This window comes from Suncus etruscus, chromosome 15 (genome assembly GCF_024139225.1).
Source record: "Suncus etruscus isolate mSunEtr1 chromosome 15, mSunEtr1.pri.cur, whole genome shotgun sequence".
Classification (NCBI taxonomy): Eukaryota; Metazoa; Chordata; class Mammalia; order Eulipotyphla; family Soricidae; genus Suncus; species Suncus etruscus.
The window spans coordinates 92,993,795-93,006,968 of NC_064862.1; the positions used below are offsets into that span (position 1 = coordinate 92,993,795).

Below are 13,174 nucleotides of genomic sequence, written 5' to 3' on the forward strand. Positions count from 1 at the left end.
CCGTCCGGGTCCCTGGGGCCCCCCTCGGCGTGCTGGGCCCGGCTGCCGCGCGCCCCCCACATCGCCCGGTTTCTGTTGCAGGCTACGGGGCCTGGAGTGCCGGAGCTGCCAACGCCCAGGGTAAGTGGGGTGGAAGGGCACGACCGGCCCCGGGCCCTGGCCACGGTGCGTGTTCGCCGGTGCAGGGGCTACGCTCCGCCCGAGTGCAGTCAAGTGGTTTACTTTGAGTACGGTTTTGTGATGGCGGAGGTTTTTTTGGGTTTGCTCCCCGAGGCTGCTCCTGCTTCCTGCTCGGCCGGGTGCCCTCGCTCCAGCGGATTTGGGGGTCTTGTACCCACGGTTCTCCGTATTACTGGGAACCTCCAGCAGCAACCTGGCAGTCCTCACTGGCGGGACCATTGGATGCCATGCACAAAACTGGCACTATGGTGCTCAGTCTGATGACATTCTTTGGATTGTTTTCCACTCTCAAACCTTCTCAGAACAGTCAACTCCTATTTTATTTGTTTCTGTTTGGGCCACACTGGGTGGGTGGTGCTCAGAGTTTACACCTGGCTTTGCCTTCAGGCATCACTCCTGATGGTGTTCTAGGGACCATTGGGTCCTGCAATCCAGTCTTGAGACAGCCAGGTGCTAGGCAATTACATTTACTGGTGTCCAGCTGTTAAAATTCATTCTTTTCTGTTTCTTCTTTGGGCCACACCCGGGTGCTCAGGATTTTTGGCTCTGTACCCAGGCTCAAAAAATCCATTTTTCTTTTGGGGCTGGGGGTTCGAGGTCACACCCAGCAGTGCTTAGTTACTTTTGTCTGAGTTACTGGATTACTCTTCTCTGCAGTCAGGGTTTAACTTTACCCTAAGGTAAAGTCCATTTTTACTTAACTCAGGGGCCAGATAATGACTCCAGGGACCCCCCAGAAGCTACTCCAACCTGCAGTTTACTCTGCAGCTGCGCTGCCCAGGTGCTGTGGAAGTCATGCAGTCCCTGGCAGATTGGCCAGGATTGGTCTCCCCTCTGTGCCGTCTTGTCTTCTGGCCACATTTTGCTGGGCTGGAGACTTGCCTGGCATCCTGGGACCTTTCTCAAGAACCTTCCCTGTGCAGCTGGGTTCATCATGTTGCCAAGCAAAATTGAGCTGGGACATGATCTTCTGCCAGTGATCCTTTGTACCATGACTTCTGGTGAGAACCAGGTGCTTCAAAGGGGTTATGTAGTCAACCTGACCCAGTTGGCCTTGGGCTCATCTCTCATACTAGGGATAGCACCTGCCCAGGGTGCTAAGCTCTGGCTGCTTGAGCCCACCTTGGTCCTGAAGAAATGGGAGCGAGGTACTAGATGTCCTCACTGTCTCAGGGACTGTCATTCTATAATGCTGTATATTTTATCTCCTCAGGTGCCTATGGAGCTGGTGTGGCTAGTTGGCAAGGTAAGTCTTTGTAGGGGGTTGTGGGTGCTCAAGGACCCATTTCCACCTCAGATTAACTCAACAGCTCCTTGCTGGAGGCTGAGGGCTATGTTGTGTTTTATCTTTGTTGGGGCTGGGGTGTGTGTGCCACACCTGGTGGTGCTCAGGAGTTACTTCTGGCTCTACACCCAAATCACTCCTGGCAGGGCCAGAGCGGTGGCGCAAGCGGTAAGGTGTTTTACTTGCACACGGCTAACCTAGGACAAACTGAAATTTGATCCCCTGGCGTCCCATATGATCCCCCCAAGCCAGGAGTGATTTCTGAGCTTATAGCCAGGAGTAACCACTGAGTATCACTGGGTGTGGCCCCAAAACAAAAAAACAAAACAAAAAAGAAATTGCTTCTGCCAGGCTCTGGGGGTGGGGGGTGGGAACCATATGGGATGCTGGGGATTGAACCCAGGTCCGTCCCAGGTGAGCAGTGTGCAAGACAAATACTCTACCATTGAGCTATCTCTCCGGCCTTCTTTTAAAAAATGTTTTTTATTTTATTGAAATAGTTGTGATCTACAGATGTGGGTATTGGGGGGGGGGTCACACCTGGCGGTACTCAGGGCTTTGTTTACTTCTGGCTCTGCGCTTAGAAATCATTCCTCGCAGGCTTGGGGGACCAGAAGGGATGCTGGGGATTGAACTCAGGTCTTGTCCCGATCGGTTGCATGCAAGGCAAACGCCCTACTGCTGTGCTATTGCTCTGGCCCCTACAGATGTATTTTAACTTGGTAATAGCCGCCTTACTCACCACTAGAACTCTTGTTACCTCAGGCTTGAGTGGGACGCAAGTTAGGGCGAGTCTAGGATTTTGAGATGCAGCTCTAATTTGAGTAATATTGGGGGGGGGTCCTACAATTTCCAACGAATATTTCCAGACATTTGCTAGAATAACTCCGCCTGATTGAGAACTATTTTCATAGAAACCTCTTTATTGCAAACGATTGCAGATCTGTGGCAACTCAACAGAAGAGGTGCAAAGGTTAGGGCATAGAGTTCAGGGAACTGCATGTTTTATCAGCCCCCTACCCCTTACCCGCTTGGAGCTCATCCTTTGGATCTTTTCAGAAACTCATTTAAATAAGCATTGTTGATGAGCTAGCTCACCGGATGATGGTTCAAGTCAGCCTCTGTTCCTGTCTATCCCTCAGGTGCTTCTAGCAGTCACTTTATTAATATAGCATAAGCCATTGGCCAGAGGCATGGGCAATGCCTTGGCAATGCCCCAGGCTTACTCTTGGCTCTATGCTCCGATCATTCCTAACAGTACTTGGGAACTAAATATGTTGCTGGGGATTGAGCCAGGGTCAGGTGCATGCAAGACTGGCATCTTCCATACTAGACCTATCTTACTGGCCCAAAAGCCATATTAATGCTCTCTTTACTTCGGAATTCTCAGGAGTTTTAGAAGCCCTTTGCCACCATAGTGCCCAGACCTCACCACCCGAGCCCACCTCCTAGCAATACACTCGCAGCCACACATATGGAGCATTGGCTCCAGCACTTGGTCCTGTGGTCTGGTCTCTTCTGGGCACTGGGTACTCCTTTCTGGATGATTCATTTTAGCCTGCTTTTGTGGCTTACGAGAGTCAAACTTAGCTCATCCTCCCTCTAACAGGTTATGAAAACTATAACTACTATGGTGCCCAAAATACGAACATGACTACGGGAGCGACCTACAGCTATGGCCCAACTACCTGGGAAACCAAGGCCAGTGATGGTCTGGCACCTGGGGCCCCTCCCATGCACATGAGTTCTTATGGTCCAGAGTCCTGCAGCGACAACTCCGACTCCCTCATTGCCAAGATCAACCAGCGCTTGGACATGATGTCCAAAGAAGGAGTCAGGGGTGGGAACAGCAGTGGGGGAGGCATGCAGGACCGTGATGGGTAAGTATGGACATGACCTCCTTCAGGGGTGCTGTTCACCAGGCTGGGGTAGGGTAGGGGGCGTCCTGATTTCCTGACGGGTGGCACTTGAGGCATGGCTCAACTTTCCCGGTCCCCTTGGCTAGAGCCTATAGTACAGTGATGGCTAACCTTTTTAAGCCCGAGTGCCCAAACTGCCACACAAAACCAAAGAATTTCCTCAAAAGTGCCAACACGTCAATTAACCTTAATAACAAGATTGTAGTACCTAAAACTATGCGGCACATGCCGCATATCTTAATTGCGGACCTTTCTGCGTGCCAGCTGCAAGGCCTTCGTGTGCCACCGCTGGCACGCATGCCATAGATTGGCTATCGCGGGCCTAGTAGATGGTCTTTGTTCTTGAGGTCAGGGGCTCCATCTGCACCTATTCAGCGGTCCTCCACGGGGACACCTGGGTTGCTTTGTTTTCTGAGCACCTGCGGGTTACCTGCGACCCAGGTTGGGATTCCAAATGCAGGGAAGCAGCATGGTGGGAGACTGGCTGGGTCACGGGACACGGGGTGCTTCTGCTTTCCTTGCAGCTCCTTTCGCTTCCAGTCGTACGAGTCCTATGAATCCAGGCCCTGTCTGCCTGAACACACTTCTTACCGCCCTGGTTACAACTATGACTTCGATTTCCACCTGGGCTCTGACCGCAACGGCAGCTTTGATGGCCAGTATGGTGATTGCCGGGACACTGTGCGAGAGCGCAACTCCTTTGATGGCTACATGCGGGGCCGGGGGCAGGGTCAGAACCGCTTCCAGGACCGCAGCAACGCCAGCACCTTCATGCGCAGTGATCCCTTTATCCCCTCGGCTGCCCCCTCAGAACCCCTGCCTGCTCCCTGGACAGAGATGAACTATGTGGGGGGCCGGGCCCCGCCAGGCCCTGCTCCCAGCCGGCCTCCACCGTCCCTCTTCTCTCATCAGCCCATGGCCCCTGACTTCAATATGATGGGCGTCCAGGGGCCAGGCGGGTTTGATAACCCTGTGCCCTATGGATGTGGCCGTTCTCAGACCCGGATGAGGGATCGGGTAAGTCCTTAAATTCTAGCCCACCTGTGCTTCTCTTTCCCATTGAATCAGATTTTGCCTTGAGATTCTGTGTATTTGTATAATTTTTTTTTTTTTTTTTGCTTTTTGGTTTTTGGGTCACACTCAGCGGTGCTCAGGGGTCACTCCTGGCTCTGTGCTCAGAAATAGCTCCTGGCAGGCACTGGGGACCATATGGGACACCGGGATTCGAACCAACCACCTTTGGTCCTGGATCGGCTGCTTGCAAGGCAAACGCCGCTGTGCTATCTCCCCCGGCCCGTATTTGTATAATTTGATTTGTAATGAAAGCGTATGGGATCGTGTCACCTTCCCCACCACCAAGCTATTTTATCAACTCGGTGAGGAATGGGCATGTGAGCCAGTTACTCCCCTGCCATGGTCACCACCCGTCTGCTCTTACTCTTGGCTTGACTATGAGTAATTCTTACTGGTGTAGACAACACAGGGTTTTCAGTGGCATAGCTGCTTCTGCTCAGTATGAAGTTGGGGAGTTATTTATTTTTGATTTTGGGACAAACCCTGAGATGCTCAAGGGGTTACTCTGCACTCGGGATCACTTTGGCCGTGCTTGGGGGACCATATGGGATGCCGGGATCAAACCCAGGCCAGTTGTGTGCAAGGGCAGCGCCCGACTATCCACTGTCCTGTTGCTCTGGCTCCATGAATGTATGTTAGTTTCAGCTCTTGTTATCTTTTGAATTTTGTAAAGACCTTTATTTGGCCTCTGCTCTCTTCTGCCCTTTTCATTCTATATTTATTCACTGGGGTACGGGGTACCTTAGTGGTCCGGGTAAGGAGTACATTGGGATATGCTTGTGTCTGTAGCCTCGGAGAAGGGGTTTCGAGCACTTTGGCCCGGACAACATGGGCAGGAAGCGGAAACTGCTGCTGATGTATGAGGAGCGGGATGCCAAGCAGGCACGAGCTGACAGCGATGGAGATTTCTCTGACAACGGTAAGTTGAACCGGCAGACTGAGTGGGAACCAGATGCGTCAAGTGCATTCTCCATACAGTGGTGGACATGCTGGGTCAAGAGAATGGCATATTTCAGCAAGTAGGATGATGAAAAGGGGATGAGCACTCCCAAGGGACGCTGACTTTCTTCCTTTCTATCTGACAGATGATGGAGCTGCTGACTTCCGTTCGGGAGATGAAGAATGCCGAGGCGTAAGTCTGCCTTTTACTGGTCCTTTGTCATTTGGGTGTGATTCCTTCCTTCGCAGAGGCACGGACTGCTACCAGAATAGAATTCTCCGAAGTGGATTTGAAAACTATGCTTTTGCGATTTCCTTCCTATAATGATCCTTTCCTTCCTAAGACAATTCCCTGCTGTTCCTTTATTCTTGTAGTCTTATACATCTGGTGGGCTGCAGCCTTGTGAGCCAACTCTTGTGGAAGAGATAGTGCTTAAGCCCCGGACCTGGTACAAGCACCCAAGGAGCAGGGCTCTGCCATCCTCTGCCATTGTCATCAGTCTGGGCTAGGATATATAAGTGCTGTGCGAGGCTCTGCCTTAGCATTCCTGGTTTGAGGCGGGAACTGAAAGGACAGGCTAAGGGAAACTTGAGCTTTGCTGGGTCGCACATTTGCTCCTGTTCACTTAGTTTTAAGTCTGGTAACTTTGGCAGGGAGTCGGGCTGGTTATGGAGATTCTGTCAGCTCCGCCTCATGACTGACCTCTGTGCCCTGTTTCAGGAGGAGGAATTCTGTGACTCTGCGAAACAGAGAGGTAGGCATTGCTCAGTGTCTTTAAGCTTGCCTGTGTTTGCCTGTCCAGATGGGCTCCATTACAGCAAGCCCTGGGCCTGGATGGCAGGGCCTCAGCCATGGTCTCACCCCAGGTTGGCATGGCGACTGGAGCATGGACTTTGGTCTCTGGGAGGCGGGCTGCAGAGGGTCCCAACGGCCCACTGTGGGAGAAGTAAGGAGTGAGAAAGTGCCCCCAGCCCCTCCTCTCCAAAGCTCTCTCAATCCCTCTGGCCACTGCAGCCCCCATTCTGCTTCCTCCTGGGTGTCTTGATCTTGGTTCTCAGACACCAGCCCACGGCTACACTGATTTTCTTGGGGCAGGGTACAAACGCCTGTCGGGGGTGGGGGAGTCCTGTTGGGTGCCCAACTCCAACACATCCAAATCCTCAGTTAGGCCTTGCTCAGGAGGTCTTTTTGGTTCCAGAGCAGGGGACCCAAGAGTTTGTAGCATTGGCAAGGACAAACCAGGTTAGGCTTCTCAGGAGTCAGGCCTCTCAGAAAAGCAGCCTGGTGCATGGTGAGCCTGAGCTCACCACAGAGCCTGCTTCTTTGCCCGCTCCCTTGGTTTCTTGGTAGCTCCCAGTGGCTCCCAGTGGCTTTGCTTATGTAAGTTGTGGAGGCTGTATCTTTGCTGTTGCTCCTTTTGTACGCTGGCATGGAGAGCCTTTTGGGGCATCCCACCTTCCAGTACTTGAAATGGTGTGTCAGTGCCACAGTAGTTAGCAGCTGACAGACAGTGGGTGTAGGGTCAAGCCAAGGTGACATGTTTATTGCGCGCAGGTCCTGCTTCCTACCCGGGATGACTGTGCTATTAAACAGCAGTAATAGTTTCAGGCAGTGACCTTGCCAAAAATCCCACACGCCCTTTTGAGAGGCTTCTGAGCAGCGCACGCCGGTCGCCATCTTCGTGGGACGGTCTCGTGACTGGCATCAGGGGTAGGGGCTCAGTTCAGATGCTTTTTCCAACCTGTTTCCAGTGTCTGGCCCGGCCCTGAGCTCCAGGGACCTGGCCTCACCTCTGTTGGGACACCAGGGCTGCGGGCTCCCAGAGGAGCATCTGTGCTGGCCTTTTAGGGGTGGGAGGCGGAGGACCGACTGGTCCCCACCCACCTTCTCGAGGGTTCTTACTCATGGAGCCCTGGGAGAGCCCAGATTGGTGTTTTTTGTTAGTCAAAGCTAGACTTTGGGCCAGCAAGGAGTGTAAGACCTGCTGAGGCCCTAGTTAGAGGAGGCAGACGGGACAGTGCTGATGACCGTCTACAGGGGGGATGGAAGGTGGCATGGCAGTGTATTTGGATTCTGATGGCTGCCAGCTGCTGCCTCTCTCTGGGGAGAATTATTTCTCTCAAGTGACATTGGGGAAGACCCAATGGTAGGGCACTGGATTGGAAAGGTAGGGTAGGGAAGAAGGGGGGCTTAGTAGGTGGGCTTCGTGAGAGGGATGGCGGGCTGTGTCCCGGACCCATCCCAGCCTTATCAGGCCAGGGGCAGAAAAAGGGGACTCGCTTGGGCAAAGTGGTCCCAGGGGCTGGATCCTGCAGGGAGCCTCTCACCAGCCCATTGGTACCATAGGGCGTGGGGGCCAAGGTAGCTCCCATGGAGACCCTAGTGCTGAGCTCCTCTGCAGGCTCCTCAGATTCTTGACAGGGATTTTCTCATTACAGGAGAGAAGGAAGATGAGGATGATGAGCTGAAGAGGAAAAGAGAGAAGCAGAGAAGGCGAGACAGAGTGCGAGACCGAGGAACTGACAGGTGGGAGGGGGCCGAGCGGGAGACAATCAGGACCCCAGGTTTTGTGGTTCTTAGGTCCCCAGAAGAAGGGTTGCCTGTGTGTGGAGGATACCCTGTCCTGTTGTGGACACCCTTGGAGCTGTGTGTACCGGTGAATCTCACCATTGAAATTCTGTCTCTAAAAGAGAAAATGAGTGATGTTGGTATGACTACCCAGTACCTCTCGCCTAGTCCAATGATGTAGCAAAATGACATTAGGAGCCAAAAAGTAGAACTAAATACTAGAGAAATTTAAATATTTCTTTGGCGGATGGAGGGAGGAGAGACCAAACCTGACACTAGCTCAGGGGTTACTCCTGCCTCTGCACTCAGGAATCTCTTGCCAGAGCTTGTGGGGGGGAGGGGGTGGACCATATGAGATGCCAGGATTGAACTCGGGTCAGGCATGTGCAGGGCAAATGCCCTACTTGCTGTACTATCTCTCCAGTTTCTGAAATACGTTTTCAAAAGTTGACCGATCTAGTCTCTCTAATTGGAATTATATAAAGATGAAATGGGATTATATATAAAGATTATATATAAAGGCTGGAGAAATAGGGGGGGGTAAAGGCACTTTTGCCTTACACATGGCCAGTCTAGTTTCAATCCCTGAGCACCATTGGGTGTGATCCCTGAACATAGCTGCCTGTGACTGAAAGAACACAATGACCTTTTGGGGCCAGAGTGGAAGTACAGCAGGTAAAGTGCTTGCCTTGCATTTAGCCAACTTGAATTTGATACCCAGAATCCTGTAAGGTCTCAGAGCCCATTAGGTGTAGCCAAAAAATAAACGAGTAAAATCACCACCACATTTATGGAAGGAAGCAATAATACAGCGGGTAAAAAGCACTTGCCCAGTATGCAGCTGACCTGGGTTCAATCTCAGGTGACCTGTGTGATTTTCCAAACCCTGCCAGGAGTAAGACCTGACCATCAATTTTTTTTTTGTGCCCACCCCCGCTCGCTACCCCCCGACCATCAAATTTTTTTATAGAACAACAAAAACCTACATTATTATTAGACTTAGCATTTATTAGGGAGGTAGGATGAGGGGTATAACGGGGTGTGGGATGCAGAGGGTTGTTGCGGGTGTGGTTGCCTTTGATGTTTTTCCTGGGAACCATGTGGTACCAACAATTGGACCTAAGTCTCTTTCTTCAAAGTGTATGCTCTAGCCTATTGAGTTCTTTCTCTGGTCCCCAAGAGGCTTGGTTCATAAATAGCTCTTACCTGTTTGTTTCAGCTTTGACCAGAGATGAAATGAAAATTGTGTGTGGCACACTCCTCCCTATATGTTCAGGGTTTACTACTGGCTCTGCGCTCAGGGATCAACCCTGGAGGGGCCGGGAATCATACCGGGATCAAACCCAAGTCACGTGCCTTGTACTAATCTTGCCTTGCACACCCTAAGCTAGGTGTGTACAGCTTTTTTTTTCCCCTTCTCTCCAGGATTCAATTTGCCTGTTCTGTGTGCAAGTTCCGTAGCTTTGAAGATGAAGAAATACAGAATCATCTCCAAAGCAAATTCCACAAAGAGACGCTGCGTTTTATTGGTACCAAACTGCCTGATAAGACAGTGGAGTTCCTCCAGGTAAAGGCCTGTTGGTCCATCCCCATGCTTCCAGATGGCTCCACAGCAGCCTGTCCCACGTGGGAAATAAATTGGTCAAGGTTGCTTTTCTATCCCTGAGTACTAGCGTACAGGTCCCCAAGGACCCTGAGCTCAAGGCCTATAGTTCTCACTGATTGTACTGGGGGAGTTATTCTGACAAGGAAGGCTGTTGTCCACCACGGGTCTGTCAGCTTCTTTTAATGAGCTGCCCCTGGTGCAGAAGAGATATTCATGCATGCTACCCTCTTCAATCCCTCTAGGAATACATCATAAACAGGAATAAAAAAATTGAGAAGCGGCGCCAGGAAATGGTAGATAAGGAAAGCACAAGACCGAAACCAGATCCTTTCAAAGGTGAGCCGTGCTCTGGCCCAGGCTGCTTTGGCACAAAGAGCTGCAGAGAATATGGTGTGAGGAAGGGGAAGTTCTCTGCCATGACAAAACCACGGAGGGTGCTTGATATTGAGGGCAGAACCCTTAGAGACCCGGGAGGACGGACAACTCCATGTTTTCCACAGGGATTGGCCAGGAGCACTTTTTCAAGAAGATCGAGGCCGCTCACTGCCTAGCCTGTGACATGCTGATTCCCGCACAGCCTCAGCTCCTCCAGCGCCACCTGCACTCTCTGGACCACAACCACAACCGCCGGGTGAGCTCCTGCCTGGCCTGGGTGGGACTTGGAACACTCAACGCAGTTAGGGATTCTTGATACACCCTATCAAGTGTCACATCTTTTTGGTCCTCATTTGGACTGAGAAGAGACTGTGTAGCTTGGAATTGATGAAATACAGTAGGAGAAATTATCCTGGGCTGTGATTGTTACCTCCCAAGCAAATAGATAAATACCCCAGTCAATGAAAAACTGGGTTTTCTCTGCTGACTCTGGGTTCCATTCAAGCAGAATGACTTGGGGGAACCCAAGCTTTAGAGCAGAACCAGGGTCAGCTTTGCAGACCTTAGGATCTCAGAGTGCCTCAGGTCTGCCATGGAGAGTCAGGCAACAAGTAGCCACCAGTGGTAAGGAAAGCAGTGCATGTGTGAAGCTCTGGTTCAGTTTCTCTGTTCTTAGAGAGCAAACCTATCTGCAGAAAAAGCACCAAGATAAACGGGTTGGCTTAGCAGGTAAAAGGTTTCATATGGCTGTTAAACTTGTACAGTCAGTGTGACTCACAAGAAAGGAAAAATAAGATTTTTTTTTCCTTCTGGGTTTACATTGCTGCTGCTGTTCTTCAGCCGTCTCATCCTTACATTCCCAGCCTTGGTAGGACAAACTAATCCATTGCCTGCAGTGCCTTCTCTCACGCTTAGTCTTTTCTACATAGGCCTGCCTGAAGGTTCTCTTTGCTTCTTCAAGTGCCTGTCTTTGTTGTTGTTGTTTTGGTTTTTGAGCCATACCCAGTTACTCGCTTTGCCCTCAGAAATTGCTCCTGGTAGGCTCAGGAACCAACCATATGGGATGCCAGAGATTAACTGGGTTAGCCATGTGCAAGGCAAATGCCCTACCTGCTGTGCTATCGCTCCAGCCCCCTGAGGTGTGACTGTCTTTAAAACTTTCTCTTGTATCTCTTTCTAGTTGGCTGCTGAACAGTTCAAGAAAGCAAGCTTGCATGTGGCTAAGAGTGTTTTAAACAACAGACATATCGTAAAGATGTTGGAAAAATATCTCAAGGTTTGTGCTGTGGCTGGGAAAGGCTCTTGAACTGTTTTTCCAAGAGACAGCCCCTTCTCTACATGCACCCCCCCCCACACACACACAGTTATCTTGAACTTTCCCCATCATTGTATGCTCACCATTGAGTATAGATTTATCCTGCACTCACCTGCATTCCTGTTCTTTGGCCAGGGTGAAGACCCTTTTACCAGTGAAAGTGCTGATCCAGAAATCGAAGATGAGAACTTAGTGGGTGAGGAGGCAAAGGAAGAGACAGCTGAGGAGGTAGCTGCAGAAGTCTTAGCTGAGGTGATCACGGCTGCCGTGAGAGCAGTAGAAGGGAAGGGATCATCCACTCCAGAACAGAGCGAAGTCAAGGCTGAAGGGGAAAATGCCACAGGCACAGCAGGGGCCAGTGGTGGTCCCTGTCCAGAAGAGCCACAAGAATCAGACAAACCCATAGAAGAGAAGAGGGATACTGAAGCAAAGGCTGTGCAGATTGGAGATGAAGCAGATAACCCAGTTGCAAAGGTAGAAAATGCAGCCGCAGATGTCACTTCTGCCTCAGACATCACAGAAGCTGCAGAACAACTGGATGAAGAGTCCAAAGATGTCGTTTCCACAGAATGATCTTTCCCTGTTTCAAGGGATGTATTATATGTAATGCTCTTTGGTTTTCTAAGGTATTAATAGAATGTTTTAATAGAATATATTGAAAACCTTGCTGGCAAGACCCAACCACTTCTTTCAGAAACAGGCTTATCTTAGATTGGTGTGGCTTTCTGCCTTAATTTGAAGGCTACAGAAATTGTACATTCCCCCAAACGGCTGTGAGATTTTGCCAGACTCTGCTACTGGAGCAAAAATGTTGGGTAGATTTTGATACTTCTGCCTGGTAAAGCAAAGTTACTGGTGAAATTCCTCCTCCTCGACCTCATCCCCCCCCCCTTTTTTTTTAAGTTCCAAGTTCCGGTAATGTGCTCTGGCTTCTATAGTGTTCGTGGGGCTTATGATCCTTTCTAGATAGAGCAGAATCTCATTTCCATGGTGCTGGCTCTCACTGGGAAGCTGATTTCCTACATCAGGAAGCACAGCCACCTATCGCTGGAAAATGAGAAAAGTGCCTAGGCACAGTTTGCAAATCTCTCCTCTTGCTGAATCTTCTTTACATCCTTTTTAAGGAAAACCTTTGATTTTTCACCTGCATTATTTCAGATTTTTTCCTTTGATTTTTTTTCCACTTAAACATCTTTAAAAAGAAAACTTGATGCCACTTCCATGAATGGAAGACTAATGTTAAGTTGCTCTAGAAGAATACAATCTAAAAAAAATGCAATCTGATGAACATGTTCGATACATACTAGTTTGGAAGTTTCTGGATCTGTGAGAGAGAAAAGCTAACATGTTATAGCCACAGTTCTACTTTTGTATAATCAAAAGAATTAGAGAAGTTTCTCTTTCGAAATATTGTTGGGTAAGGTTCCCTGTAAATCTGTGAATTGTTAAATTCGGGGAAACACTAGCCAGTGGGAAATTGAAAAAATATATCGTGAAATATTTGATGGCATCTTCTGTGTACCAGGTGCTAAAATAGGATCAAAATAAGATATGGGCACTGCTTAAGTAGCCATATTGGAGATAGAAGATGAGTATCTATGAAAAATTAAAATTTTAGAGAACTAAAATAAAATGGATAAGAAAAAATGGTGCCTCTGAATGTTTGTGCTTATCATTTTGGTTGTTTTGTTTTGGTGTCACATCCAGTGGCAATTAAAATTTTAGAGAACTAAAATAAAATGGATAAGAAAAAATGGTGCCTCTGAATGTTTGTGCTTATCATTTTGGTTGTTTTGTTTTGGTGTCACATCCAGTGGCGCTCAGAAAGCCCTCCTGTAGGCCCAGGGACCATATGGGCTGACGGGATTTGAACCACCATCTGTCCTGGATCGGCTGTACGCAAACACCCTAT

At 49.7% G+C, this 13,174-nt stretch overlaps 1 protein-coding gene across 1 annotated transcript; it reads left to right on the forward strand.

The window, feature by feature from the left end:
• Window positions 1-1,265: 1,265 nt before the first annotated feature.
• Window positions 1,266-12,881, forward strand: AKAP8 (A-kinase anchoring protein 8). Its single transcript, XM_049787697.1, has 12 exons — window positions 1,266-1,426; window positions 3,075-3,345; window positions 3,909-4,401; window positions 5,248-5,377; window positions 5,544-5,590; window positions 6,119-6,152; window positions 7,837-7,924; window positions 9,392-9,533; window positions 9,815-9,908; window positions 10,073-10,203; window positions 11,128-11,223; window positions 11,398-12,881. The coding sequence occupies exons 1-12, from the start codon at window positions 1,336-1,338 to the stop codon at window positions 11,833-11,835; spliced, it is 2,055 nt and encodes a 684-aa protein (XP_049643654.1). The 5' UTR covers window positions 1,266-1,335; the 3' UTR covers window positions 11,836-12,881.
• The last annotated feature ends 293 nt before the right edge of the window (window positions 12,882-13,174 follow it).